At 41.1% G+C, this 26,123-nt stretch overlaps 1 protein-coding gene across 1 annotated transcript; it reads left to right on the top strand.

The window, feature by feature from the left end:
* The first annotated feature begins 26 nt into the window (after positions 1–26).
* On the top strand, positions 27–14,395 carry GPR37 (G protein-coupled receptor 37). Its single transcript, XM_052667796.1, has 2 exons — positions 27–1,220; positions 11,391–14,395. Exons 1-2 carry the CDS (start codon positions 597–599, stop codon positions 12,207–12,209), a joined length of 1,443 nt encoding a protein of 480 aa, XP_052523756.1. The 5' UTR covers positions 27–596; the 3' UTR covers positions 12,210–14,395.
* Positions 14,396–26,123: the final 11,728 nt, after the last annotated feature.

The following is a 26,123-nucleotide window of genomic DNA, read 5'->3' as shown; positions in this document are numbered from 1 at the left end:
CGCCCGCCTCCCCGGCGCGCCCCCGGCCGCCGCTGCGCCGAGCCGGGCTGGGCAGAGCCGGACTGAGCGGCAGCGGGTTGAGCCGGGAGAGCCCCGCCGCCCAGCGCCCCGCAACTCCCGCGCGGCGCCGCGGTCGCCGCCCTCTCGCTGCAGCCGGAGTCGGTAGCATCCCTCAGGGGTCGGTCCCGGGACTGCGCCCACCCCAAGCGCCGTGCTCGCCGCCGGCCGGAGTTTGGCAAAGCGCTCAAACACGCGGCAACCTGTTCTCTCCTGGAGGAGCCGGTGGCCGCGGTCACCCGGGTAGGGGCGGCGGTTCAAGCGGGACTTCTCCCCACCGACAGCCGCGCTGCCCGAGGGAGGATGTAAATAGGCGGCACGCGGCGGGGCGGCAGCGCTGCCGCGGAAGGGCGGAGCGCCGGGGGGGTCCTCCCGGCTCCGCACGAGCTACATTAACTCCGCGCGGCGGAGGCGGCGGCACAACTTTCGGGCTCTGCCCCGGGAGGCGGTGAGAAGCTCGGCTCCGCGTGCGGGCATGCCCCCCGCCGCTAGTCCCGCCGAGCCCAAGGGCAGCGGCTGAGCCCCGCCGCCTCCCGGCCATGCGGCCGCTCCGCGCTCCCCTCGCCCTGCTTTGCCCGGTGCTGGGCGCCTGGGCCGCCTGCTCCGTGCTCGCCTCAGCCGGCTCCGCGCTGCCGGCGCCTCCGCAGCGCTCCCGCTCGGCGCCGACCCCGACGCCGCTCGCCCCCCCCGGCCGCCGCGCGGCCGCCGCGCCCGGACGCGGGGCCGAGGCGGAGCCCGGGCGGCGGCGGGCGCGGAGCAGCGAGAGTGGGGTCGGGGCGGCGGCGGGGAGCGGCCCCCGGTGGCTGCCGCTGAACGGCTCTGCCCGCGGCGAGAGCGCCGCCGGGGGCCGCGGCAACGGTACGGGGCGCCGAGCCCGGCTCCGGAACCCCTTCTATCCGCTGACCGAGGAGTCGTACGGTGCCTACGCCGTTATGTGCCTCTCCGTGGTGATCTTCGGCATCGGCATCATGGGCAACATGGCAGTGATGTGCATCGTTTGCCACAACTACTACATGCGGAGCATCTCCAACTCCCTGCTGGCCAACCTGGCCTTCTGGGACTTCCTCATCGTCTTCTTCTGCCTGCCGCTGGTCATCTTCCAGGAGCTTACCAAGAAGTGGCTCCTAGAGGACTTCTCCTGCAAAATCGTCCCTTACATCGAGGTAACGGCAGGGGGAGCGGACTCCGGGCAACCCTCGTGTCGTAGCGCGGGGTCTCGTGCACCGGGTGGGCTCCTGCGGTCAGCCGGGAGGCAGCGCCGGGATCCCTGTACCTCCGGCTGAGCGCATCCCCTCGTGCGAGTTCTGCCAACTTTTATCGCTCCTCGTGGTGCTGAAAAGGCGAGGAGTGCTCGCAACGTTTGATTTCAAGTTTTAGGGTTTTTTTCTTTTTTTCTTTTTTTTTTTTTCTTAAAGCGAAGTGATTCAGAGAGTGACTTGGGATAGGTTGGAGGAGGGTTGGATTCGTGTGCTGGAGCTGAGGGTTGAGGTGGGATGGGAGCTCGGAATGCTGGCTGCCTCTGCTCTTTGCCCAAATCCTTCTGTTCAGCGTTATTCTCTAAGTGGAAGCTAAGGAAGTAACTGTTGCTTGTAGTACAAATGTGATATTAATAGGTGTGAGAAAGGGAAGAGAAAAAATAACCTTGTCATTAATACAGAGAATGTCAGTCTCCACAGTATGTTGGTACAGCTGCCAACTGATAGTTTTAAGAAAGTCTTCAGAAAGAGTGTGCAGCTGCTATGCTGCTAATCACTTCTATTCTGTGTGATGCACTCTGTTACTTGCAGTACTGGACAAAGAATGGAGCTGTGCTGTACTCAGAGGAACTGAGGCTGGTGGTGCATCTCTGCCGTGATCTGGAAAGTACAGTCCATTAACCTGTGTTTGGGAAGAAGTGAAGGAAGAAATACATATTTGTTGAGAATTCTGATAGGAGCTTTGGGCAGGAGCTTCTGAGTGCTCTGGATTCAGTTCTTGGGCTCCCATGTTATCCAGTGGACGAGTAGTTCCTGCTTCAGTTCAAGTCTAACCACTTTATTTAAAGTAGCAGTCTAAGTTTAGTATTTCAGCACTTCCCTTCCTCCCCCCCGACCCTTCTGAATTACCTGAGCTGAAATGTAGCTGTCAAATATAGCTGTAATCCTGAAGGCATCGGGCAGCTGCTAACTCCTCTTTATTCTCTAATGACATCTTAGTTTTCACTTTTAAGTTCCTCAGATGCCCACAGCTGAACTTTTATTCAAGAACTGTCAGCCATCCACTGATGATGGACAGCACAATGGTGCCTGTCTGAGGCTTGGTCATTACTGGGGTCTAAAAGTGCAGCTATTCTCCTCTTTCCAGAAGAATTTTAATTAATTTGTATCTGAGCCACACAACCAAGTAGATAAGAGCCTTGATGTACCTCATCACTCCCAGAATTGTATATGTTTTGTTCATTAGTCATTAAGTATAATACAAATGTAAAGTATATTCGTCACCCTGGGAGCAGTAAGTAGAAGAAAACACTTCTCATTGCAGGAGAGTTGGACTAGATGACCTTTAAAGGTCCTTTCCAATGAAAACATTTCTATGATGCTATGATTTGACCCTGTGGAGACAGAGCTGGGAATTAGAGCCAACGTCTGCCACTTTCTCAGTGTAGTTCCAAACTCAGGGGCATTACCATCAATGCTGACACCTCTGAGAACACTGCAGATGTGGAGCAGATCTGTCCCCTGAGCAGCCATGGCTCCACGAGCTGTGCCATCATACAACCAGATGGCAGACACTGCCTTCCCCAGTGTAACACACATGGTCAGGCTCATGCTGTTCTGTGCAACGGGAGGGGAATCAGCTTGTTGAGAAGGAAGTTGTAGACAGTTGCTTTCAGAGGAACTTTCCAGACCCTTGTTGAATACTACTAGTATTGTCCTGGAGATGGACACATTTTAAGCTGTTGTCAGTGTTTTTTCTTGTAAGTTAACCCAATGTTTTGTTCTTTTTAGTATCTCTATTCATTTTCTGCACCTCTTTTTTTGTATATATTAGCTCTCCTCATACGCTTAGGGACCCACGTGTCTTGCCCAGAGCTGTAGATCCAGACACACCATCTCCCTTGGAGCCTTGTTGAGCTGAACCCTCTTGTACTAGCCTGTACTCTCACAACTGCACAGATCTGGGCAATGGGGGACAGCTGGTTTTTCTAGGGGAAATGGTGTGGTGATCATTTCATTTTAACATAACTCAAGCCTGCTTTGAATTATGCTCCGAAGTTTCAATTAAATGAGGAACCTTGAGTATTCTTCTTGAGTGTTTAGCCTCCTGTGGCCAATTGTTCTTTTATTTGTGCTGTTCAATGGGTATTGTACAGAATTTCAACAAAACATCTGTTGCCAGTGATAACATATATGTACAAAGTCTGGGGAAAATGTCTTACAATACCTTGAAGTACATTTGAATAGGCAAATGTTGAGCTTCTAGTAGTGGAAATCTTCAAAGCATTTAATTTTGAAGGCAGTTTTCTCATGCTTACTGAAGAATTGCTGTGACCAAATACATTTAAGCTGCGTGATTTAAGTCCAGAGGGGTTGTGGATGCCCCATCCCTGAAGGTGCTCATTGCCAGGTTGGATGGAATCCTGGGCAGCCTGGTCTAGTATTAAATGTGGAGGGGGCTGCCCCGCATGTGTCAGGGGCGTTGGAGCTTGATGATCCTTGAGATCCCTTTCAACCCAAGCCGTTCTATGATTCTATGATATTTTATCGCAGTGTAGTCACTTGTAACTATTCTTTAAGACTGTGTCCTGGCTCTAGTTGCATAAGGAATAATGTACACATGCCCAAGGAGGAACTTGAGTGAGACAGTTCTTCAGTGCATCATCTTTAGTTGATGAAGATGATTGAAGTCGATGAAATTATCTCCACCAAGAACTTTACTAGGCTCTGGTGCTGACACTGTTCTTGTAGAGTAAATTTGAAAGCACTAATTGAGAAGAAAGGTAGAAAAAATGGGTGTCCAAAGAAGGACAGCAAAGCTAGTGAAGGATCAGGAAAACAAGTATTGTGGGATTCTTAAGTCTGGAGGAGACCTTATTGCTCTCTACAAGTACTTGAAAGGAAGTTGTGGTGAGTTGGGGGTCAGCCTCTTCTCCCATGTGACTGTGGATAGGATGAGAAGTAATGGCCTCAAGTTGTGCCAGGGAGGTTCAGGTTGGGTATTAGGAAAAAATTATTCTCTGAAAGAGTGGTGAATTGTTTGCAGAGACTGCCCAGGAGGTGGTTGAGTCACTGTCTCTGGAGGTGTCCAAGAAAAGGCACTGATGGATATGTTTTAGCAAGCATTGTGGTAATGGGCTGATGATTGGACTACTTGATCTTAGTGATTTTTTTCTGATTTTAATGATTCAATGATTCTAAACTGTGGCAACTACTCTACTCATAAGGATGTGTGGAGATGCGCTTTTCCTTTACTATTTTATTTCTCTACGCAGTTCTTCACGTTTTGTGACTGCTCTACAGATAGTTAGAAGTCTAACTAGTTATAACAGTCTAACTAACTAGTTGTATATAGTCTAAATAGTTAGAAGCTTTGTGAAGTGTTTTCCAGCACAGTGTTTATCTGTAAGTTGTCTTCTGTATGCTTTGATCGCTGTTACTCAGGATCAGCAATGATACAAAAGCAACAACTTTGGCTAATTCCCTTTCCAGAAGATCTGCCAATCTGCAACCCTGTGCTGGTCCTTGTTTAAGCATATCCAGTCATTTCAGCAACAGAAGTAGAAAAAAAATAGGAGTATGGAATATAGTTTCTTTTTACCTAATACAGATTAATGCTTTATGTTTTTCTTGACTCTGAATTAAGCCTGAAGTGTGGATGTAAACAAAATTAATAGTTTTACTGTGCTTCTATGCGTTTCACATCTATTCAGTGTAACAGTCCTGTAAAGCAGCATTTTTATTTTTTACTTTAATCCTGGAAGCCGATAGTGAAGAGGTTAAGTAAGTTTCCTAAAGCCCAAAGCAGCTTGCCAAGATGACAAATGGATTGTGTCAACCAGGACTAGAAACTGTCTTTCAGGCTTTAAAAAGAAGCTTTCTGAAATGGTGTGCATTCTGATCTCAGAGGTTATGCGAGGAACTTGGTGAATTGGAGGGCAGTAGTTGGAAGCAGACATCACACTCTATGTTGTCAGACTGAGACAAACTACTTACAGAGGTGTAGGGATTTAGGATAAGGGGAGAGTCTGGAATAAAGGTTTGCAGAGGCTATTTTATGTCCTAGTGCAGTTCTGGTGATTAATTTGTGGAATTCTCTGGTTTCTGGTGGGTAACTTCCATTCCAGAAAAGCTATCACTATTAGTATTCTGAGTTGAAAGTTTAAAGTTTGAGGATTGATTTGATCTGGAATATGAATTACTCTTTTTTTTTTTTTTTTTTTTTTTTTTTTTCCTTTCTTGGAGCTGACCCTTTGAGGGCAATTTTGAGGTAAGGCTTTTTCCCATTTCTCTTTTATTTGCTAGAGGTGAATGAACAGCACAAAGGAGAAGGCCATTATTTGCCTGTTTCAAAGCTGTCAGAAGGCATCCTTGTTTTAAGTTTCCAAATTGTAATGGGAGTTTTTAGAAGTTATGTATTAATCTGTCTGGTCTGAGCCATTTGTTCTGTATCTTTATATCTCTTCTTTTACTTACTTGGAGTCAGTCTCTTAAACCTCCGGAAAGTCCTCTGGACTTTCGCAGATGAAGATCCACATAGAAATTTGCAGTTTCAAAGCTTCATACTGAAGGTTTACCAGGGCGATAGCCGCATATGTGTCTTTTACTGAGCAGAATACCTTCAGCACTTATCACACAATAAATATTTTTTTAAGACAGAAGTGCTAGTATATCTGTGCCCCTTAGGCATTAGCAGCACGGTGATAGCTGCTATGCTGTCAACCTTTTTCTCCTCTACAAACCTTGTCCTCGAGGAGTCATAAATTGTCCATAAAATTTTGCTTTTGTCTTAAATTTTGCATGTGGCATTTCAGCATGGAAACAAATTTGTGTCAGACCAGGTTTTAAATTAGGTCAGTAATATTTAAGTTACATATGTGTGGAGAGAAAAAAGAAAACAACAGCATCTGCCATCCCAGCACCACTGACTGTAGGATGAGCATAGGGCTGTCATTTCTCCATACGACCAGATCTTTCCTGCAAAGAAGAGGCAGGTTTTTAGCAGTAGCTCCATGTTGTTAATATTAGGAGTTAGCACAGATGTCCCTTGTGTAGAGCGATGAGAATGTGATCCTCAGTGGAGAACAGTGCTCTTTTCTTTCTTAAAACAGTAATAATAAAAAGTAAATTTAATTTACTTGTATGGTGCAGGGTAGATTTCAAATAGAAAAATGGAAAAAAAATGTGTTTTGTGATTTTTATTTTTTATTTTTTTCCCAGCCCTCTGCATCAGCATATGGTATAGTCTAATAGCTATTTCCAGTGCCCTGACAATCTGGTTGGCTTTTATTTCCAACAGAATTCAAGAACTACTCATGGTAGTTAACTCTGAGTACTGCTCTTAGGATATTTAGAAGGATGGGAAACACAGAAAGCATATGTGCTTTATACTTTTCTGATAAGAATATTAAAAGTACTGGAAAGGAAACAGCTGTATTGTACCCATTTCTCCATGTGTCTGGAACATCTCCATGATAGTAGTTTCCAGATTCTTGCTTATGTTGTATTTGTCCAGTTTTGGTATTGGACTGTCTACTGCAAGTATAGAGTAGTACAAGAAAAACATTGTCAGTGCTAACTTTGTTTATTTATCTTTGGCAAAACTGATGACTTTACAAAAGTCACCATGATCACAAGAATCACAAGAATCACAAGGTTGGAAACGACCTATAAGATCATCCAGTCCAACCGTCTCCTCATCACCATTGCCACCACTAGTACTAAATTGATGTACTGCATTAACATACTCTAACGTTTGTGACATAACAGGAATGGGTTGAGTTTAGGGAGTATCACTGAGAGCTGAGAAACAGCTGAGCTAGTCATGGTTGTCAAATTTTTCTGTAGTTTAGCTTCTGTATTTCTGATGGGGAAATGTTTGGGTACTCATTCTGCCTTGTAACAAAGAAAATCCAGCTTTGGCTGGTAAAAGCAGCCATTTCTCCTAACTCCCTGGCTATCTGTCTATAACTGTGTGGCTCCATAAAACTCAGCCTACACTGTTTCCACCCAGTTCTCCATCAGAAGGCATGCACCACATCATCGTGCTTCACCCTGCTAGACTGAGTGACTGAGTGACTTTTTTTTTTTTTTTTAATTAACTCACAGAATTGATTCTTCTTTAACTTTTTCTCTCAAGTCATCTTTTCTGATCTTGTTTTTGTTACCTTTATCTTGTTGTCAAACAGGTTTTAGGGAGAGATTGCTCACCATGCAAAACTCTTTCTGCTCCCCTGAGCAGCCAAGGCTTTGTTCCTGGGACCAAACGCTGTGGGACCACAGCCAGGAGAAGAACTAGGACAGGCCAGGGAAGGCCTGGGAACATTTTGTTAAATTGTTAAAGATCATGAAAGGGAAACATTGGAAGGGACGGAGGGAACTGATGCAATTATGCTGAGCATTTCATGAGTTTACTGTTGCTCTCTGTGGCCTCAGTTCCCCAAATGAGCTTTGACACAGTTGACTAACAGCTGATGAGCTAATGACTGAAGGTTTATGCAGTGTCTCAAAGGAGCACCGCTGTGCCCAGTAACATCCCTGTCAGTACTGTCAAAGGAACCAGAATACTAAGAGACTCTTGCAACAGCAGTGCCTTCTTTTGTGTGTGTGCCGTGGCTGGTATTCCCTTACATAGCTGTCCTCTGCTCAGCTCAGTTGAGGTTATTTCCCACCCACCTTCTAAGAGCAGATTCACAGTTAGATATCTGGGGACGTTTTTGATACCATCTAGTGAGAGAAGAATGTAAACTGATGTCACCCCAAATGTTGAGAGGCTGAAGGAGAATCTTCGTAGGGACTGCATGGAAATAAATCAGACAACTAAGTGACCATCTAAAGCTACTGAGCCTTACTCAACCTTGCCGTGCTTCATTTCTTGCCAGGTTGTTGGAATTAAGGCTACAACTGAGTGTATCAGTACACAAATGAGTGTGTCAGTACACAGATGGGTGTATCAGACACTCATCTGTTACAACAAGAAGAGCACCATTAAACACCATGCAGATTTACACTGTTTCAGGATTTGTTATTTTGTCCTTTTGATTTGTCCTCATCACCATTATTCTGTGATTATTTCAGGATGAAGTAACAGATAAAGAAGGGAGACTTCAGTGGCTCCTTTCACATTTAAACCTAATTTTTGGTATGACTGCTATGAAGAAACACCCATAAACTGAAACTGTATGAACATGCAGAATGTGTGCTCCAGTTCTTGCCCGCATAGGTGGAGAGCAGCAGCATTGATTTTGCTGGCTATTATTCATACTCTGCATTACAGAGAGAATGAAGGGGGGTAGGTAATTAGAGCCCCCTTACATTGCTGCATTGCCTTTCAACAAATCAGCTGGAGTGAATCCGTGTTCATCTGCTTGGGAGTGTTTTTTTGTTTGGCTGTTTTTAGTAGGCTTTCCCATGTCATCTCTAACTCCATTAATCTGCAGAAAACAGGAAAACATTGCCTATTCCAGGGATGCACTAGTTTTTTTTTTGTTTGTTTGTTTGATCAGTGAATCCATGGAAGAATTTTCAAAGCTGATTTTTACTGTTCTTAGTTGTTTTCTCTTGCTCTATTTCGCTGTTTTAAGCCTCCAAGTTTCTGGTCAATTAATGTGACAGGAGCCCCGTAGGTTATGTTTGTTCATGGTAGACATGTCTTCTTTCATTAGGCCAGCCTAACAGCTGCAGAGTTTAATGTCTTAGCTACTGTATAACTGCCCGTTTGTGATGGTTTCCTGAAACAATAAAAGTGTGTGTGTTAGGAAGTGGGGGGAGATGCTCACATTGCTGCATTAAAACAAGAGCAGAGAAGGAAAATATTAATGTACAGAAGTGCAGATTTTCTTCTGTTCTGAAGATTTATTTTAATCTCTCTTCATTTCTGAGTCTCAAATATTTCCCTGTCTCCCATAATTGTTGAGAGCTTGGTCCCAGACCCTTCTGTTATTTGGGCTGGACATAGTGGCGAAAGGTTCTGGCACTCTAAGGAAATCCAAGACTTGACACACACCCAAATGTTTTTCAAACAAAGTCACTAGACTCGGATTTGGAAATGCGACTCTCAGAAGTGATATGTGGAAATCATCTTTCATTAGCTAATGTTAGCTCTGTTCCTAAAGATTTCCCCATAGCTCTGATTTTTCTCTAAAGCTGTTTTTATTTTTTGCTGCTATTTATCAAGCTTTCTTTGAACACTGTCCAACAGTTTAACTCCCTATATCAATAGACTTGCCCATTAAAAATATTTACGGTACTGTTTAGTCACTATCAATTATTCCTGCCATTGAAGGTTAGTTAATAAGATATCATATCTTCGTTCCGTTTTCTAGGAAGCTCCTTCAAAGAATTAGGCAATTAAGGCAATGCTTGGCAGTTCAGATCCCAAGTTCCTACTATTTTTCACTGATACTCAATTTTAGAAATATTAAAATTTTAGGAATTAACACTGCATTCATATAAATTGCACATAATTCTACTATTTGCAGAACTTTTTACAAGAGATGCATAAACAGGAGTGATTCAAAACTGTGGTGGAAGTCGTATTTTTGAAACATACCAACTTAAATATGTCATTATACAGTAAGCAGAAATTATGGTGAACAGCTTAATATTAGCCTACATTTCCCAGTTAATTGCACGGACATGTGGCTTACTCATGATAGAAGTAAGCATTCTTTAAATTTATTAGGAATATTATTTTAACAGTTTCTTTTCTTTTGCTTCATCACATTTCCAGCATCACAGAAGCACACAGACCCAAGAAAATAAATGAATTAGAATGCAACAGAGCACCTAGTCCTTCTCTGATTGAAGTTAATGGGAGATCTGCTTTGAATTTGAACTGAAGCTGAATTTATTCAAAACAGGATTAGGACAAAATGTATATAGTTTTCTTCCAAATTTGTTTTCAGGAAATTTAATTATAAACAGGATAAAATGATAGGAAATTATATTTCATGATAGTACAAATTTCTATTTATACATAGAATTATGGTTACTAAAGCTAGAGTATACTCACTGCTCTCTACTTGCTCCTTATATAATTGAGAGGTCTGTCCAATTCATCTTTAAATAATATACAAAATGAAACTTGTGCCATTTCTCCTGGTTTGCAGTATATTGTTGCACCGGATGTCTCCTATGAAATTATGCCTAGTTTTTCCTGAGGCATTTTTCTATATTAAATATTGAAGATAGATTATTAAAGCTTAACTATTATAACGAAGTCTTTTTTTGTCTTTTTTTTTTTCTTTTTTTCTGCACAGTCTTTGAGAGTCTGAAGATTTCAATGTAGTCTTTTTGCACTTGGAGCCCAGAATGTTTTCATAAGCCCACATCCCATCAAAATTTCACTGAAGAGCCCAAGTCCACAACTCCATTCAGTAGATGCTAAATCCACAGTGTTCCTAAATTTTGAAGATTTTTAAGGTGTTGAACATGTTATGGGGTATAACTGAAGTTCTGCTGAACTAGGACTCTCCCATCTTATTCTTTTTGTCTTCAATTCCAGTCCTTGTGGTGGAACTGATCTCTCAGAAAACTACTCCTCAGAAAAATGAGGGAAGGAAGGGCTTTTTAGCATTGGTCAGTTCCCCAATGTTCATGTCACTCAGAGCTATGTGAGTGCTGGCACGGACCTCCAAGACAGCATAATACAAAGCTGAATTAATTGTCTGTAGACAGCACAGCAGAAGGATGTACTCTTTGAAAAGCACGTAGGATGGTAGCTCAGCAAGTGCTGGAAGCTAAATTTGAAGTTCTACCTGTGATGCTTCTTTTGATGGTGCTCAACTGTTTTCTACATCAATACCCCAAAACTAGGTTTCGCTTTGTCAGTCAAAGAACTAGACTTAAATGGTGCTTCACATTGCATATTGGGCTCTCTTTTACTGTGAAAGAGTATACGCTTCCTTCAATGGTAAAATATCCAATGTACAATTTTCTCCTCTGCCTGAGCAAATTCAGGACTTCATCTTCCGTCTTCAAAAAGACTGCCATTGTTAGTGGACCAGGTGGATTTTGAAAGAGACGAAGTTTTTCCTCTCTCCGAGGCGTAATGGACTGTAGCCTTGTAGCAGTCCTTTTTGTTCTTTTCTCAGACAGCTCCTGTATTAACTGCTCTTTGCCTTTTCTCCTTTGCAGGTGGCCTCCCTCGGAGTCACCACGTTCACACTTTGCGCGCTCTGCATCGACCGGTTCCGCGCTGCCACCAACGTGCAGATGTATTATGAGATGATTGAGAACTGCACCTCGACGACAGCCAAGCTGGCCGTCATTTGGGTGGGGGCCCTGCTGCTGGCACTGCCGGAGGTGGTGCTGCGCCAGCTGACCAAGGAGGACCCCGAGTACAGCGGCAGCCCGCCCGGGGAGCGCTGCGTGGTGAAGATTTCCACCGCACTGCCTGACACCATCTATGTGCTGGCTCTTACGTACGATGGGGCAAGACTCTGGTGGTACTTTGGCTGCTATTTTTGTTTGCCGACTCTTTTCACTATTACCTGCTCCCTGGTAACAGCAAGGAAAATCAGGAGGGCAGAAAAGGCTTGCACAAGAGGGAACAAGCGACAAATTCAGCTGGAAAGTCAGATGAACTGCACAGTGGTGGCTTTGACCATTTTATATGGGTTTTGCATAATTCCTGAAAACATCTGCAACATCGTGACTGCCTACATGGCCACAGGGGTCTCTCGGCAGACTATGGATCTCCTCCATCTCATTAGCCAGTTTCTGTTGTTCTTTAAATCCTGTGTTACACCAGTCCTCCTTTTCTGTCTCTGTAAACCTTTTAGCCGGGCCTTTATGGAGTGTTGCTGTTGCTGCTGTGATGAATGCATCCAGAAATCTTCAACGGTGACAAGCGATGACAACGACAATGAATACACCACAGAGCTGGAGCTCTCCCCTTTCAGCACCATCCGCCGCGAAATGTCTACTTTTGCCTCTGTGGGGACTCACTGTTAATCGACATTAGGACTTCATTTTTTGTATCTTTTTTCTTTCTTTCTTCTTTCTTTTCTTCCCCGAAACTTCATATTTTTCTATCTGGAAGAAAACTATAAGAAAAAAAAAAAGATTACTGAAAAGTACTCTGGAAATCAATCTGCATACTAACAGTCATGCTCTGCAACATAATTTGTCTGGTTATTAAAATGAAAGAAACGGAGAGAAGGATAGCTTAGTACTCATTTTTAAATCATGATATTTTGTATGGTGCTAGGATTTCATTATTTGGGGAGAAGGATCTGTGTCTGTCCACTTTTATTTAATTTCGTGATTGTTTTGATAATCACTGTAAAATGATTATATAGACATTGTGGGTTTTGCAGGATGTTTAATGTAAAAGATGTGGTGGAGAGTATTTGAAGGTGGTTTTAATCCAATTACTGTACACTGTTGTGAGAGAACTTGGACTTTAAAAAAACTTATAAAGCAGCATAAAAATAAATGAGGTTTTATTCTTAACTTCCTTGTCAATCTACATTCAACAAGGATCACCTCTAGTATTAACTTCCTTTAATAAGTACGAAATCTTTACTTTGCATAAAATAATTTAAATGGTCTTATTTAATTTGCCATTCATGTGCTTATGCTTGGAGGCTACAATTAGAGTGTTTAAGGAAGATGGTTATAATGGCATTAGATTTACATGAATGGATTTTTAACACATATTATAAAGATCCAGTGTGCCTCACTGAAACTTTCCTTCTTGACCTGAACGTATATAAAACCTGAGCTATTTTGTACTTCATGAGAAGGAAGATCTCCTTTCTTGCTAAATTTTGTCTTGTATGGCTTCAAAATCAAATTTCTTTCTGATTTGTTACTGGTTTTACATTGAGGTTGTGTCCTCCGTCCCTGTGTATATACCTTCTGATGGTTGCAGTGAGTCCTGCTGCAGAAGGAAGGCATTCTTTTGCCAGGTGTTTGCTGACAATAAATGTGAGGGACTGAAAAATGTGGAGAGTGGATTTCTTCTTAAAAAAAAAAGAAAAAAAAAAAAAAAAGAAAGAAAAAAAGAGATACAAACACACTTGGACATTTGGGGCTTGACTCAGAACCCATTGCAGTCAGTGGAAAGCTTTCCAAACATTTCCAAGGGCTTTGGATCAGAGTGGCATCTCCAATTTATTCTGGTATATGCAGCATGAATATTAATTGCGGGGGCTGTGTATACAGGTTATAAATCATGCTGCTCTCACAGAGACTGCCATTCACCAGCAGCTCACAGTGCTGAAGCTGTTCTTGAGATCCACAGAATGTTTTGTGATGGTATCTTGCTGTCCACAGACTTATTAAAATGGGGATATGTCAACACTGCAAGCAACATTGTGGTATAGTAAAATCTGAGGTTGTTAGGAGCAAGCTGGATTGGAGACAGGAAGGAGCCCGTCCATACCAGCATAGTTTGTTTAACCCCAGTTCTTGGCTGAAGTAAGCAGACTGCTCTGGGCTAGCAAGTTGTCTCATACACACCCTGGGCAGTGGGCTGAGATGTAGGCACATGCTAAGTAACAGAATTTGTTATAATTAGCTTGTATTTTAGTACTAACTAGCTAAACTAGCTAACTAGCTAACCTGCCTCTAACTACGTTAAGGAACGTGTAACTTTTGGAAAGGAGTCTATTTTTATTTTCTTTGTAGATTCTGGATTTAATGTGTTCAATCTTTGTATCTGCTTGGCAAGCAGTATTCCCTCTTTTTCATCACTGTTTTAACGTATAGAAAATTCAAATGAAAAGCAGCAGCATCTGAAACTGAATAAAAATGCACTTGAGTTTCTCATTTTTGAATTAAGCTTTAACAGAAGCAGTTTAGTTTGAGCAGAGGCCTAAATTTAAGTAAGTGATTCTGTTTAGGACTTGCTACGATATGTAAGTTCTCAAAATAATTTTGTAAGAATGTCAGTCACTTTTTAGGACAGGGGAACAGTCCCTTCTTTCTAAACCTCTCATTGACTTCACCTTGCTGGTTAAGTTCAATACACTGTGAAATGTATCAAAGAGAAAAGGTAAAACTGGTATCTCTTCACTGTGGTGCCTGTCTCCTCAAATACATTTTCCCATCTCTGCAATTTGATTTGTACTATTCTTTTTTAGGTGCCAATATTTGTAAAGAATGGGAATAAAACTCCCTCTTTGTTTCTGTCATGTTGCTTGCGCTCAGTTGTTTCTTTTCAGTCACAGCACAGTGTGGTTCAGGGACTTCAGAAAAGAACAGTAGAATGTGAAGAAGCACTTTTTTTCCTACAGAAATAAATACAGAAATTACTTTGGAATATTAAATTGTGATGTTTTGCTTAATGCAAGGCTACACCGGAGCAGAAGTCCCCAGCAGTCTTGAGCATGAGGTGCCTGCCTTCTCTCCAGCATGCAGTGGGTGGGTGTGATATCTCCTGGCATTCTCTCCCAGGTTAAGCACTCTGTATCCCTCAGTGTTGCAGTGCTTCTCCATTAAAATATTTCCTTAATATGTGAATCTTACTGGGGGGAAAAATCTGGGGAGAAAAAAAAAGAAAAAACAGAGGTTTTAAATGTCACTGCATAGTGTAGAACCTGAAGATCAGTAACGCTGTGGTTGTGAATGCACCCTCCTGGTAGTGTAGTGGAGCATTCTCCAGCCTTATGTTCAGTGGGGCTTCTTTGTATCCAGTGTAATCGTGCCTCTTCTGCTGCTGGAAGACCTTTCTGACAGCTATTTGTTTCCTAAATCTGTTAAACTAATCTCACATTAGCAGGTTTGCATTGTTGCAGCCTGAGACAGTGGTTCTGACAGGGGTATGGCTTGTTAATGCATTAAATGTCATGATAAAAGATTGCTTTTGTTAAAGATGGGCATTTTTTTTTAAGATGGAGTACTGCACTCTTTTTTTTTTTTTTTTTCCTTCTGGAGACACTGATGTGCTGAACACTTGCATTTCCCTGGTGTTTGCTTTTCTTACATTTTTAATATTCTTAGGAGCCATTTCTGACTGTTTTGAATCTAGTTCTGTAAAGCATTCATCTATTAACATGGGAGCATTTAATAGATTGATGAATGAACTGTTTATGGCAAGAGTTTAATTATTTTACATTAAACAGTGAAACACTCAGGGATGGCGACCAGCATAAAAGAAGCACAATGGAATGGAAAATCAGATTGTGAGATAAAAAAGTCTTATACTTTCCAGATATTGATGTGTTAATACCTATCACCCCAGCCCTGGTCACATAAAGAAATAAAGAAATATACTGCCCTATTAAGAGCTCCAGTATCTCCAGTGAGATTAGTTTTCATGACATGCATCAAAAAAGTGATCCGTGCGCAGACCAAAACCATAGAGATTGTGTATTACTGAAAAAAACATTGCTCAGCTAGAAGGAATCTTGTGTTTTACTCCTTTCATGATGAGTTCCTGCATCCATCCTGAAATAACTCCTTCTTCAAAATGTGACTTTTCCAGCTCCTGTTGTGTCACTGGAGCCTGCATGTAAGCTTCCACAGTTGCTGTGCCAGCAGCACTGAGAATGGCTCTAAAGGACAATATAGAGCTTCCAAGTGTGGTCCTACATATTTTCACAAGAAATTTCACAGTGTTAAGATAAATGATGGTACAACTGTCATATTGATCTTATAGATCTGAGAGGCAAACTAGACTCTGTGATGGAATTGTCCATTTCACGTACTAGTAAGAGTAATTACCATAGGTTACCTTAACAAAAGGAAGTCCAATAACTTGCCATCAGCATTTCCCTCTTTCCCAGCTCTTTCTGTCCACCCACTGATGTCCAGAGGGTCATTCCTTAGAAAAGAATAATTTGTAGGCTGTGTGGCAACATACTCGAAGGTTAAGTGGTCAGTACTGGCCAGAAGCCTGCATACACATCTCTAGGTTACAACGCTGTCTTGGAGAGACTATCGCAAATATGGATGAAGTTGTGCATATACTTTTATTCTGGAGAATTAAACTATAAGGCCAGCTGCCTGTAGAAAGCTGGCTCACGTCAGATCACTAAGAATCTAGACCTAATGATCTGCTCTAATTACAAAAGATAACTGGGACCTTTCAGTAGAACTTCCATGTCACAGAATCATAGAATGGCTTGGGTTGGAAAGGGCCTCAATCACTGGTTTCCAACCCCCGCCACAGGCAGGGCTGCCAGCTGCTAGATCAAGTACTAGATCAGATCACTCATCCAACCTGGCCTCAAACACCTCCAAGAATGGGGCCATCCACAGTCTCTCTGGGCAGCCTTTTTCAGCACCTCATCACTCTCTCAATAAAAAACTTCCTCCTGATATCTAATCTAAATCCACCTCCCTTTAGTTTAAAACCTTTGCCCTATGACTATCTACCCATGTAAAAAGTTGATTTCTTTCATGTTTATAAACTCCCTTTAAATACTAGCTTCTTAAGTGTTCACCTTAAGAATATCCTTCTTTTGCAGGCTGGAGACCCAGTAAGTTATGAGTAATGACGATTTTTCTTAATAGCTTTGAGAAATGTAATTAGAAAGAAAGTGTTACCAGGCATTTTCTGTGATGGTATCTCTTTTTTTTCTTTTTTCGTTTCTTCTTTCCAACCCTTATCTTTCCTTGTGAAGTTCAGTTCAGCCAAAGTCAATGAGCAGATGATGTAAATTAAAACTGTCTCCTACATGCACTTTATCATGCTTCAGGAACTTTAGTTTTTCACTACTGTTTTGATGGAGTCACTTAACACCTACGTTTAGCAGATGTTAAATGTCAAAATTTCAAAAGCTCAGTATATTTTGCAGTGAATAAGAAAGGATGAAAAAGACATGGACTGAGATGCTCCAAGATACGTAGGCACCTCTGCTATGGAAATACCCATGTAGAGGACTACAAGTTCATCAGTGTTTGAGACAAAGAAGTACACCCACGTCTTACGTTGAACCCCTGCAATATGGTCAATTTATTTATACTGAAAAATTTTAGTAGCATCACAAAGTGAGAACAAAGGCTTCCTGGCATTTTCAACCTGGCAGTATCATGGTTGTCCTCAGCAGTACTGAGAGCCAGTGCCATGTCTCCCGCTTGTGATGCATTCTCTACACATGTAGAATGCCAATATCCATGCACCTTTAGCTTGGATTTATCCCAGTCTCTTTCAAGGCTGAGGCCAGATTTCTGCCCTTGTGTATTTTAGCTTCAATTTGGCTTCATAGGTTCATGTTTTTGAAAAGTAGAAGGTATCTTGCCTGTCAGAGTTTCAGAGCTCTCAATTAGAGTGTTTAACAAAAGCACTAGAGTTAACTTTATTAATTAAAGTAGTTATGGATAAAGAGAAGGCTTTTATTCTGCTTCTCAACTTTTTATTTTTCACCCTTAATTTTTGGGATTAGAAAAGTAACTTGTGTGTGTGTGTGAAGCAGAATGCAAGAAACCCACGAGCACTTCTTCTTCTGTCTAGTTAAAGAAATTCCCTCCATGGCTTACATCAAGCATTTTCCTTTACATCCCCATTGAATTTAGCCCATTATCCTCTGAAAGAGGAAACAAAAACACTTACATTATAAACTTGTTCATGGCTAACTTAATCTTGAGATGATTAGTATAAACGAACTTCGAAGGCTGAGATGTAAAGCAAGCTTGCCTGCCCAATCTTTTTAAAGAGATGCAAGATTTGTATATATCAGTAATAGTTTATGGTTAAATCATAACAACTACAAGGGATTCCAGAACATGCGTAGCCTGAATAAAATGATCTAATAGCAGCTGGATCTGTTATAATCCTTACTGAAGACAATACAACTATTTATGTGAAGAAATAAATAGATTTTAGCCTGTTAACTATTGTACTGGAACACTTCATTCTTTCCTGAGATATGCTTCCAATTTGATTTAATATGTATGTGTGCTCTAGGAAAAATATACTTGATATTTTAAATATGGTACAGGGGACACAATAACACAAGAAAGAAGATAGCCATCTGTAACTGCAGCTAGATTATACACTCCACATTTTTTCTTCTAAACTCTTTCCTTTCTATTTTGAAACAATTTCTGCTGGCTGTTCTTATCTTTCCTCTCAGTGTCTTTCCTCTCAATGTCTTATTCCATTTACTAACTCTCCCTTGACAAAGGAAAATCCTCTTTTGTTTTCCTGATGATCGGTTCTTTAAAACTGAGCTTGTAAGCCTCATTCATTTTGCACAACTTATCCACTGAGTAACTTGAAGGTGAATAGTTCTTCTCCCTCTGGAAATTTCAAAAAAGGAAGCTGAATTTTTTCCTTCTCTAAGCAAGGGGAACAGAAAGAAATCTCATACATTGTATGAGACCTGGAGACCTGTGCACAGATTATGAGCAATACAGCATAAATTTCTGGCTTGAAGCTAGCTTCCCTACTTGTAAACGACGGGGCTTAGCTAACAGTCTAGCTGTAGATGTACGTGTTCACTGCTGGAGAGTAGGACTAGATGACCTTCAAAAGTCCCTTCCAAATAAATGATTCAATGTTTCTAACATAAAATTGCAGTGTCCCTTTAGCAAAACACAGGATGTTCCTGCATGAGGTAATGCTATCTTTATTTCACATTGTGATTCTTTACTGATTTTCTATTTTAATCTATAAAGCATCCTCTCTTTCAGGCAATTAGATGGCTGATGACCTCAATGTGAACCATTCCTCATTCAGGGCTTTGTTTTACTGACAGCAGTAATGAGCTTAGAGTAAGATTTGTATGATTAATCTGGTGTTGCTGATCTATGTATGATACAAGATATACCTATGTGTGAGTGGCACTGTTTGAAACTGCATCTGCAAGTAAAAAGGTGTCCTTTCATGATGGCATTGCCACCAAATAATGACAGTGGCAGTGCAGCTTCATCCAGCCTTCTGGTAGTTGGTGACAATTTGTCTAACTCTGCCAAGTGCCAGGGCCAGTTAATAGAAGGTCAGCAACGAACCACTTTTGAAATGATTTAAGTGGAAACCTAACTCTTCAACTATTAATTCCTCCTTAAAACATCCTTGTTTCATATGGAGAAATTTATCTGTAAAACAACATTTTTTTCATTGGGAGAAAGCCTTACCATCAGCTCCTGACAATAGAAAAGGAAGAAAATAAAGCAGGAGGTAGAAGAAACAGAAGCTCAGGTGAAGATTACCTTGACTTTTGCCTTTTGAGATGGAATTCTCTGATAGTAACTGTTTCTCGGCTTCTTAGGGTTAAAGAAGATTGAACCCTTGACTCAGATATAGACCTGTATATTGCTGCCAAGTAATGGAACCCAATAATGGAACCCCAAAACCCCAGGGAGAGCAGTGTGCATTTTTTGTCCAAACACACAGACATGTTCAAGGGCAAATCCATTCTAATAACGTATAGAGAGCACAAAGGTTATTTTGCCTTTCCTGATGTCTCACTTGGTGATTAAATGGTTAACAATGTTAGCATTCACTCTTAACAGAGCTGGACTTCAGATGAATAGGGGCAGTTTGTGCCTTCTCAGAGCCTGTTTCAGGCTGTCCTCATCCCTGCACAAGGCAGTACTTTATGCTGAGATACTGAAGGTTCCACCGCCTGCAGGGCTGGACTTTATTACTTTCTTTTCTTTTCTTTTCTTTTTTTTTTCTTTTTTCCTTTGTAAATAATGTGGGGGAAAAAATTATCCTTAACTTCTTGAGGTTTGAGGACTTTTCTTTGAATGTTTTCTTCCTCTTGGGGTAGTGTAGCTGCATAAATCAACATTTGCAAATTATGTCCATGTTTGCAGGTACACTCAGAAGCAACTACATAAATTTGAAGACTACAAATTGTATAAAGGAATGCAAAATTGTGGATTTACATTGAATCTGCCAGAATGTCATCAGCCAAGAGAAAACACACCCCAAATCTGCCTCTTTCTAATTTCAGTGCACCACTCCTCAGCTGTAAAACAATAACAGTCAAATCATAATATTGCTGATTAAGATTTCATAAAATTATTTTTCTTCCTTTCTGCTTGTTTTCTTTGCCGTTCCCTGCTCTTTCTTTTTCTTCCTCACCTCCTTTCTCCTTGTCAGCTGAAGAATTTTAATAGTCTGTGCTATCATCTGGTTTTATCAGAGCTTGAGTTCAGTGAGTAAACAGTGATTTGAAGAAGTCAACAAACACTTCCAGCTCATTTCAGCTTAGCGTATATGTGGTGTGGTTTCTAACTGAAAATCACTCAGTACAAGATACAAAAAAATACAGCAACCTGCCATTTGACCAAAAGCTACCAGAATCTAGAAACTGGTAAAAGGACATGTACTGGAGACTTCGCTGCTCTCTTCCAGCATCCAGTGGTGAAAATCTGCTTTGTGACGGACCTGTCAAAAGCACAGAAGGGAATCCATTGGAACTAATCCTGAACACAGTAAAAATCAAACTCTAATGTATTTTAAATGGAATATTCTGTGCTCAGCAAAATAGCACTTGGAACAGCAAGGTCTGATTCATTAGAACATAAGTGACCTGCTCTACCCCCGAGCCCATGGCAGCCTGTCAAGCTTTGGGTCCCACTGGAGGAGAGAAACTATTCTGTTGATTCTGGCAACTAAGACAAATATTAGTGTCAGTGTGTAAGTATTAAAAAGTGAGATTCTTTATGGGCAAAATTCCACCTTGAAGCATTCCCAACAGTCACTAACTCAGGAAGGACATTATGAGGTACAATTTATTTCCTTCCAAAGAAAGATTCTTTATTCAAATTAAAAAGAAAGATGAATTCAAGGCAAGGCTTGAACACTTTGTATGTGCTGCAATACATATGCTAACAAATTTTATGTACATTATACAGGAAACAGGAATGTGTCTTTATTTATATTAGAGCTAAATATTCAGAGACATGAAGACGGAGGAAAGAACAACAAAGTAGAGTAACATGCACAAAATGAGCCCAAATGACTTTCCCCACTTAATCCAATGCTGAAGTCTCAATTCAGTTTTGGATACCAGAAGCAGGTCTAATCACACAGTTGGGATGGAGACTCCTTCACTTCCATTTGCTACTAGGGCTAATTGTTGTCATTAGGAAAATGACAGCCCAACAGTCCCAACAAATTTTGCGTAAGTTTAATAGATCAGATTATTTGAGCGGTTTTATGTTACTCTGGAGTGACTGAACACAAAATTCTCTTTCGCAGTCAATTTCTGAAGATGAACTATTTTTCAACCCAAAGATGCATATACTTACTACTGGACATTTGCATACGGGTTTTGATGACAGTTTAAGATAACTACCAGTAGTTTCTTCCTCAGCTCTTCTTGTTTCTTCTCCTCCTCACACACAGCAATCATCTTAAAAATGCAGTTTAAGAACATGCCTCTTGAATGATCTCTGGACAGCATATCTTTGTCATTCAGCCACAATATTCCTTCTAGCTACAAACCTATCAGCTAAAAAAATCCCTGATTGTTTACACCCATTTTTCTATGTAGAATTGTTTTATATTCTCAAAGCTACTTTTTTAGTACAGAATTCCACAGTAACTTTTCAGTCTGTTATCGGGGAAGGTTTGCTGAAAGGCAAGATCTGGTAAATAGCAAGAAACCTCTAGCTGACAATAAACAAGGTAATGTAAATTTATCAGAGACATTTACTCTTTTAGAACATGACATAATTTACAGTCTGTTAAAGATCTCTCTTCAAGGCAAAGCTGACTACATTTCAGCTGTCATTCACACTGATAATGTGTTTTGTTACAAGGTGCTGGTATCAGCTGTATGGGTGTATGCTGTAAGGGAGCTGTTCTGATGTCACCTTCAGGTTCTGTATGATCAGCACCAAAACCTTGTTGCAGGGTGTCTGCGTGCTCCAGGCAGTGTGTTGAGCCAGCCCTGCTGGGCACTGCGTGCACAGCTGCAGCACAGCCATGTGGCTCGAGCTGAGGGCAGCGCTGCGGGCAGATGCACAGCAGCACTTCTGGCAAGAACAACCACTATTGTGCTATTGTGGTGTGAATGTGCTAACCCATAGCAAAGGAAAAAAATATATTGCGCCATTCAGTCTACGTCACCATCACTGTTCTCTGCTTAAGACATCCAACTCCCCATACCATGGACATTTGTTTTGGGAGGAAGAAAACACTTCTGACTGAGCAAGGTGATCAATTCGGCATTTGCAATATATTAGGTGTGTTAGGGCCTTGGAGAAATAGCTACTTTCCTCTTGTCGTTGACATCTCTTATCTCCTTGTGCCATTCAGCTCTGCACAGTGGGTCTCTGCAGGGCAGCAGGCACTGTGTCACTACCCCTGAGAGCAGCCATGGTAAAAATGAATAAATTTTCCATCAAGGGTAGCCTGGTCTCAGAGGAGGAAAAACTGGTGCAGGTGGTCTGGAGGAAGACGATCAGCACAGTGGTTTTCAGTCGGTATTCATTTGCATCACAAAACCATCATCATCCCGAGTAGGATGGAGCAGCAGGGCCCGCAGCCCGCTCAGCTGCAGTAATAGCACAGGACAGGCTGGGAACTGGGAGCACTGGCCGTGCTGTGAATGGTGTTTCACACATTACCTCCATCTCCAAAAGGCTTGGCTCTGGACGGTGCTGTTCATCTCTCACTTTTATGAGTGCTAAAAGGTTTTCTCTCCTCTCCGTGGGGGGTGACCAAATGTAATTTAAGTAAGTGTTTCTGCTGAAACATCGATATTTCTTGGTTGGCATTTGTTGTTCTCATCATTACAAAGAACATTCTTTCTGTTAACCTAATCTAAATGATCACTTTGAGGCTGCAAAGCTATATGTCATTTTTAAGCTACTGTATCATGATGGCCTTAGGGAAATTTTACAGATGCCTTGCCACAATCTATTTCTTCCCCATGACGAAGTACCAGGCTGGTTGCTTGGATTCATTTGCCACAGCTGTTTGCCTCTTTGACCTCAAAGCTGCAGAAAGTATGGTGCCAGTAGAACACAAAGGAGAGTGCCTTTTAAATTAATGATCATAAGAATTATTTTCTGGAGTAAAAAAAAAAAAAAAAAGGACAGAAGATGATATTCTCCCAGCTGAATGGAACTGCTCAAGTGAGTAGTTTGGCTTTATCTTTTGATAATTTTCTTCTTTCTTTCCTTTTTCTCTTAACCTGTAGACATAGACAAATGAACAACACAATATTAATGTGCTTATTAGTCTGGAATAATTTAAGACAGACTAATATCTCCCAGATAGAAAGTTGTCAGCTCAGGTCTGTCATGGCATCAATCATGGCAAGCTATTAAATTTCTGCAGTGGAGCTCCAGGGTAGTCACCTTGTTTTATTTATTTCCACAGCTCAAACACACCCCATTTCTGTCTTGACCATGGTTGCTCTGTTCTGATTGTTCTTACTTATTTGAAGTTATTTATAGGTGATACTGTCCTCTGCTAGCAACTCAGATTACAAAAGCTGATGAATATTAAACTATAATTTGTCTAAAAACCAAAGGCAACAAATCTAGGTCAAAGATATTGCTGCGGGCAAAGTCCACACAGGTTCTTCTGCATCACTGAACGTTAAAAAACCTGTCTTTCTGTTTAAAAATGATTATACCCGAGCAGGCCAGTCCTAGTTCATGAAAGGAGCACGTCACTTACAAAGCGTCTCACAACTAAAGTGTGCAAGGCCTGGATTGTGAGTAGCAGGTAGAATAGTTGCAGCAGGATAGACTGTTCACTGCCTGTCCTCCTATTCCTTCCCTTACAAAAAGCATTTACTATATCTGGTTTTGGCATTCATTTAATTGAAAAAGAAACCTGAATGAATGCAGTGCATTCACACTTACTGTGAGGGTAGCTGAATCCTGGCACTGATTGTCCAGTGTTGCAAGGCAACCCACTAGCGGTGGTGTGGTGTGAGGGGTGGTCAGACCAAATGGCTCCCAGGGTCTCTACTGGCCTCAGCCATTCTGCAATTGTGTGATTCTGTAAAGAGGTAATGTTTGCCACACGCAGGTATGTTGAAGAATTAATGCTATGATAAGGAATCCTTTCTTTTCCTTTACATCCTCTGAAGGTATAGGAATGTTTCCACACACTTGTGGGTTACATTTTTTAAACTTTTCTTGTTTGTATGCCTTCAGCAGTAATTCACGAGATGATTAACTCCTTATTTTGAATTGATAGAACAGGAAAAAGATCATAAAAGCACAGTATAGTATGTTTTACCACTGTAGTGATGTTTTTATGGCACAAAGCATTTCCACAGTATTGAATTACTCTCACTTTGCTGAAAGGTGAAGAGAGATTATCATTTTCTCATGTTTGAATTATGTGTTGCTGCCTAGTGAAATACGCAGTAGTAATGTTATGCTGGTCACTACATAGTTTTTGCAGTGGAAATGAAAGGATTGCAGGATTTCACAAATATTAATAAGGATTTTAAAGTATCACTTTCAGCTGGAATCTGTCATACAAGGTATTATGTTTGTCGTGAAATAAAATATATTCCCATGTATTTCTTTTTCATTCACTGAAATCTTTGATTACCAGTGGCAAATAAATCATTTATAAATGAAGCATTTATAAATATACATATTTGCTATAATTGTACATAATGATGCAATATATTTGTATTTATTGACTATAAATACACTGTAAAAGTATTATGCGTGTACTGCAGAAGTGGCCCAAACAAATGCAATCTCCAGCTCTGCATTCAGTTTCTTCTGCTTCGCTTTCCATACAAGAGTTCCAGCTCTGTGCAGAATAGTCACCAATATTTGTCATAGTAGTTCCTCCTATTGTATTACAAAGGAGCAGGCTGCCACTTAAAAATTTCAAAGAGATCTTGGTTGACAGACCTTGGAAGATAGTTCCATATTCATTAATGATGTTATAGATTACAACAGAGTTGTAGGAAGTGGTATGCATGAAATGCTGTGTGATTTCACAAGTCTCTTCACTTTCATCCAATCACTATTTGGTCATCTTTGTGTCTATTTCAGAAGACTATGGGTAGTCTGAAGACTGATAATAATTCATAGCTACTTGATGAGTATCTCACGAAACACACACTCCGTACTCTCTTAAAAACCATACTAAAACTATGGCAGGAAATAAGAATTCATCCAGCTGTTTCATATAGCTTTCAACATTAATCTTCTAATTTTTATTTTTTTCTTGTTAGTACCTGCAAGTCTTGAAGATTTCATACATGAACACAAATTCAATCATAGTGTAAGTCCTTAAATTTAGCACCAAGCTAGGGTACCATAAATGGTGGTACAATTAAGTACTACATCTCAACACAGATAAGGAAGATTCTTTCACCATGTGATTTTGAAATTGCCATACATACATATTGGTTATATATTGTTAGGTTAGAGATAGATACAGAAAAATATGATCAAGAATTATATTTGAAGAGGGTCATTTGAACTTGAATCTAAGAAACCTCAACTATTTTGTGGTACAGACGATGTGGTGAGATGAAGTTAAGAAGATGAGTGAAATATCCAGCTGATCTGGCTACTCAATCCTTGTGTCTCAGTGGAATTCCTGTGGTTTGCCCATACAGCCCCTGAAGAGCCACAGAAGTGAAGCAAAGATGCAGCAGATTAGGAATTCTCCAAACATATGAGCTGTGTGGCCTAATGCATGAATCAAAGATACAGTGCTGGTAATAACTAGCACTCAGGGGACTACATCTATTAAAATAGCAAGTTAGTTCAGCAATTCTTGATGCCATAGAAAAACACCTGGTATATTGTTTAAAAAAGTGATGAGTGTATAAGATTGTTGTGACTAGTACTCATTGGACTTGGGCTACTGAGTGGCATCATCCCGTTGTTATAGAGCACTGAATTGCTATTCTTGCCACCTGACCCCTTCTTTCAACAAGGATACCTAAGATGAGCTGCATGAATGCAGCTGTGGGAATCACTGAATGGTGGAAATGAAGATTCCATAACTCTGGGTAACGCGTA

The sequence above is a fragment of the Tympanuchus pallidicinctus genome, unplaced genomic scaffold, assembly GCF_026119805.1.
Source record: "Tympanuchus pallidicinctus isolate F22 unplaced genomic scaffold, pur_lepc_1.0 scaffold8, whole genome shotgun sequence".
NCBI classification, from domain to species: Eukaryota; Metazoa; Chordata; class Aves; order Galliformes; family Phasianidae; genus Tympanuchus; species Tympanuchus pallidicinctus.
Note: the sequence above shows the minus strand (reverse complement) of the source record. Positions and strands in the feature narration are given on the sequence as shown.

What these genes read in the sequence shown, in the direction of transcription:
- GPR37 (XM_052667796.1), top strand. Translation starts at nt 597, where the DNA reads ATGCGGCCGCTCCGCGCTCCCCTCGCCCTGCTTTGCCCGGTGCTGGGC. An exon ending in AAATCGTCCCTTACATCGAG is followed by an intron (nt 1,221 to 11,390) that starts GTAACGGCAGGG and finishes TCTCCTTTGCAG; the next exon opens with GTGGCCTCCCTCGGAGTCAC.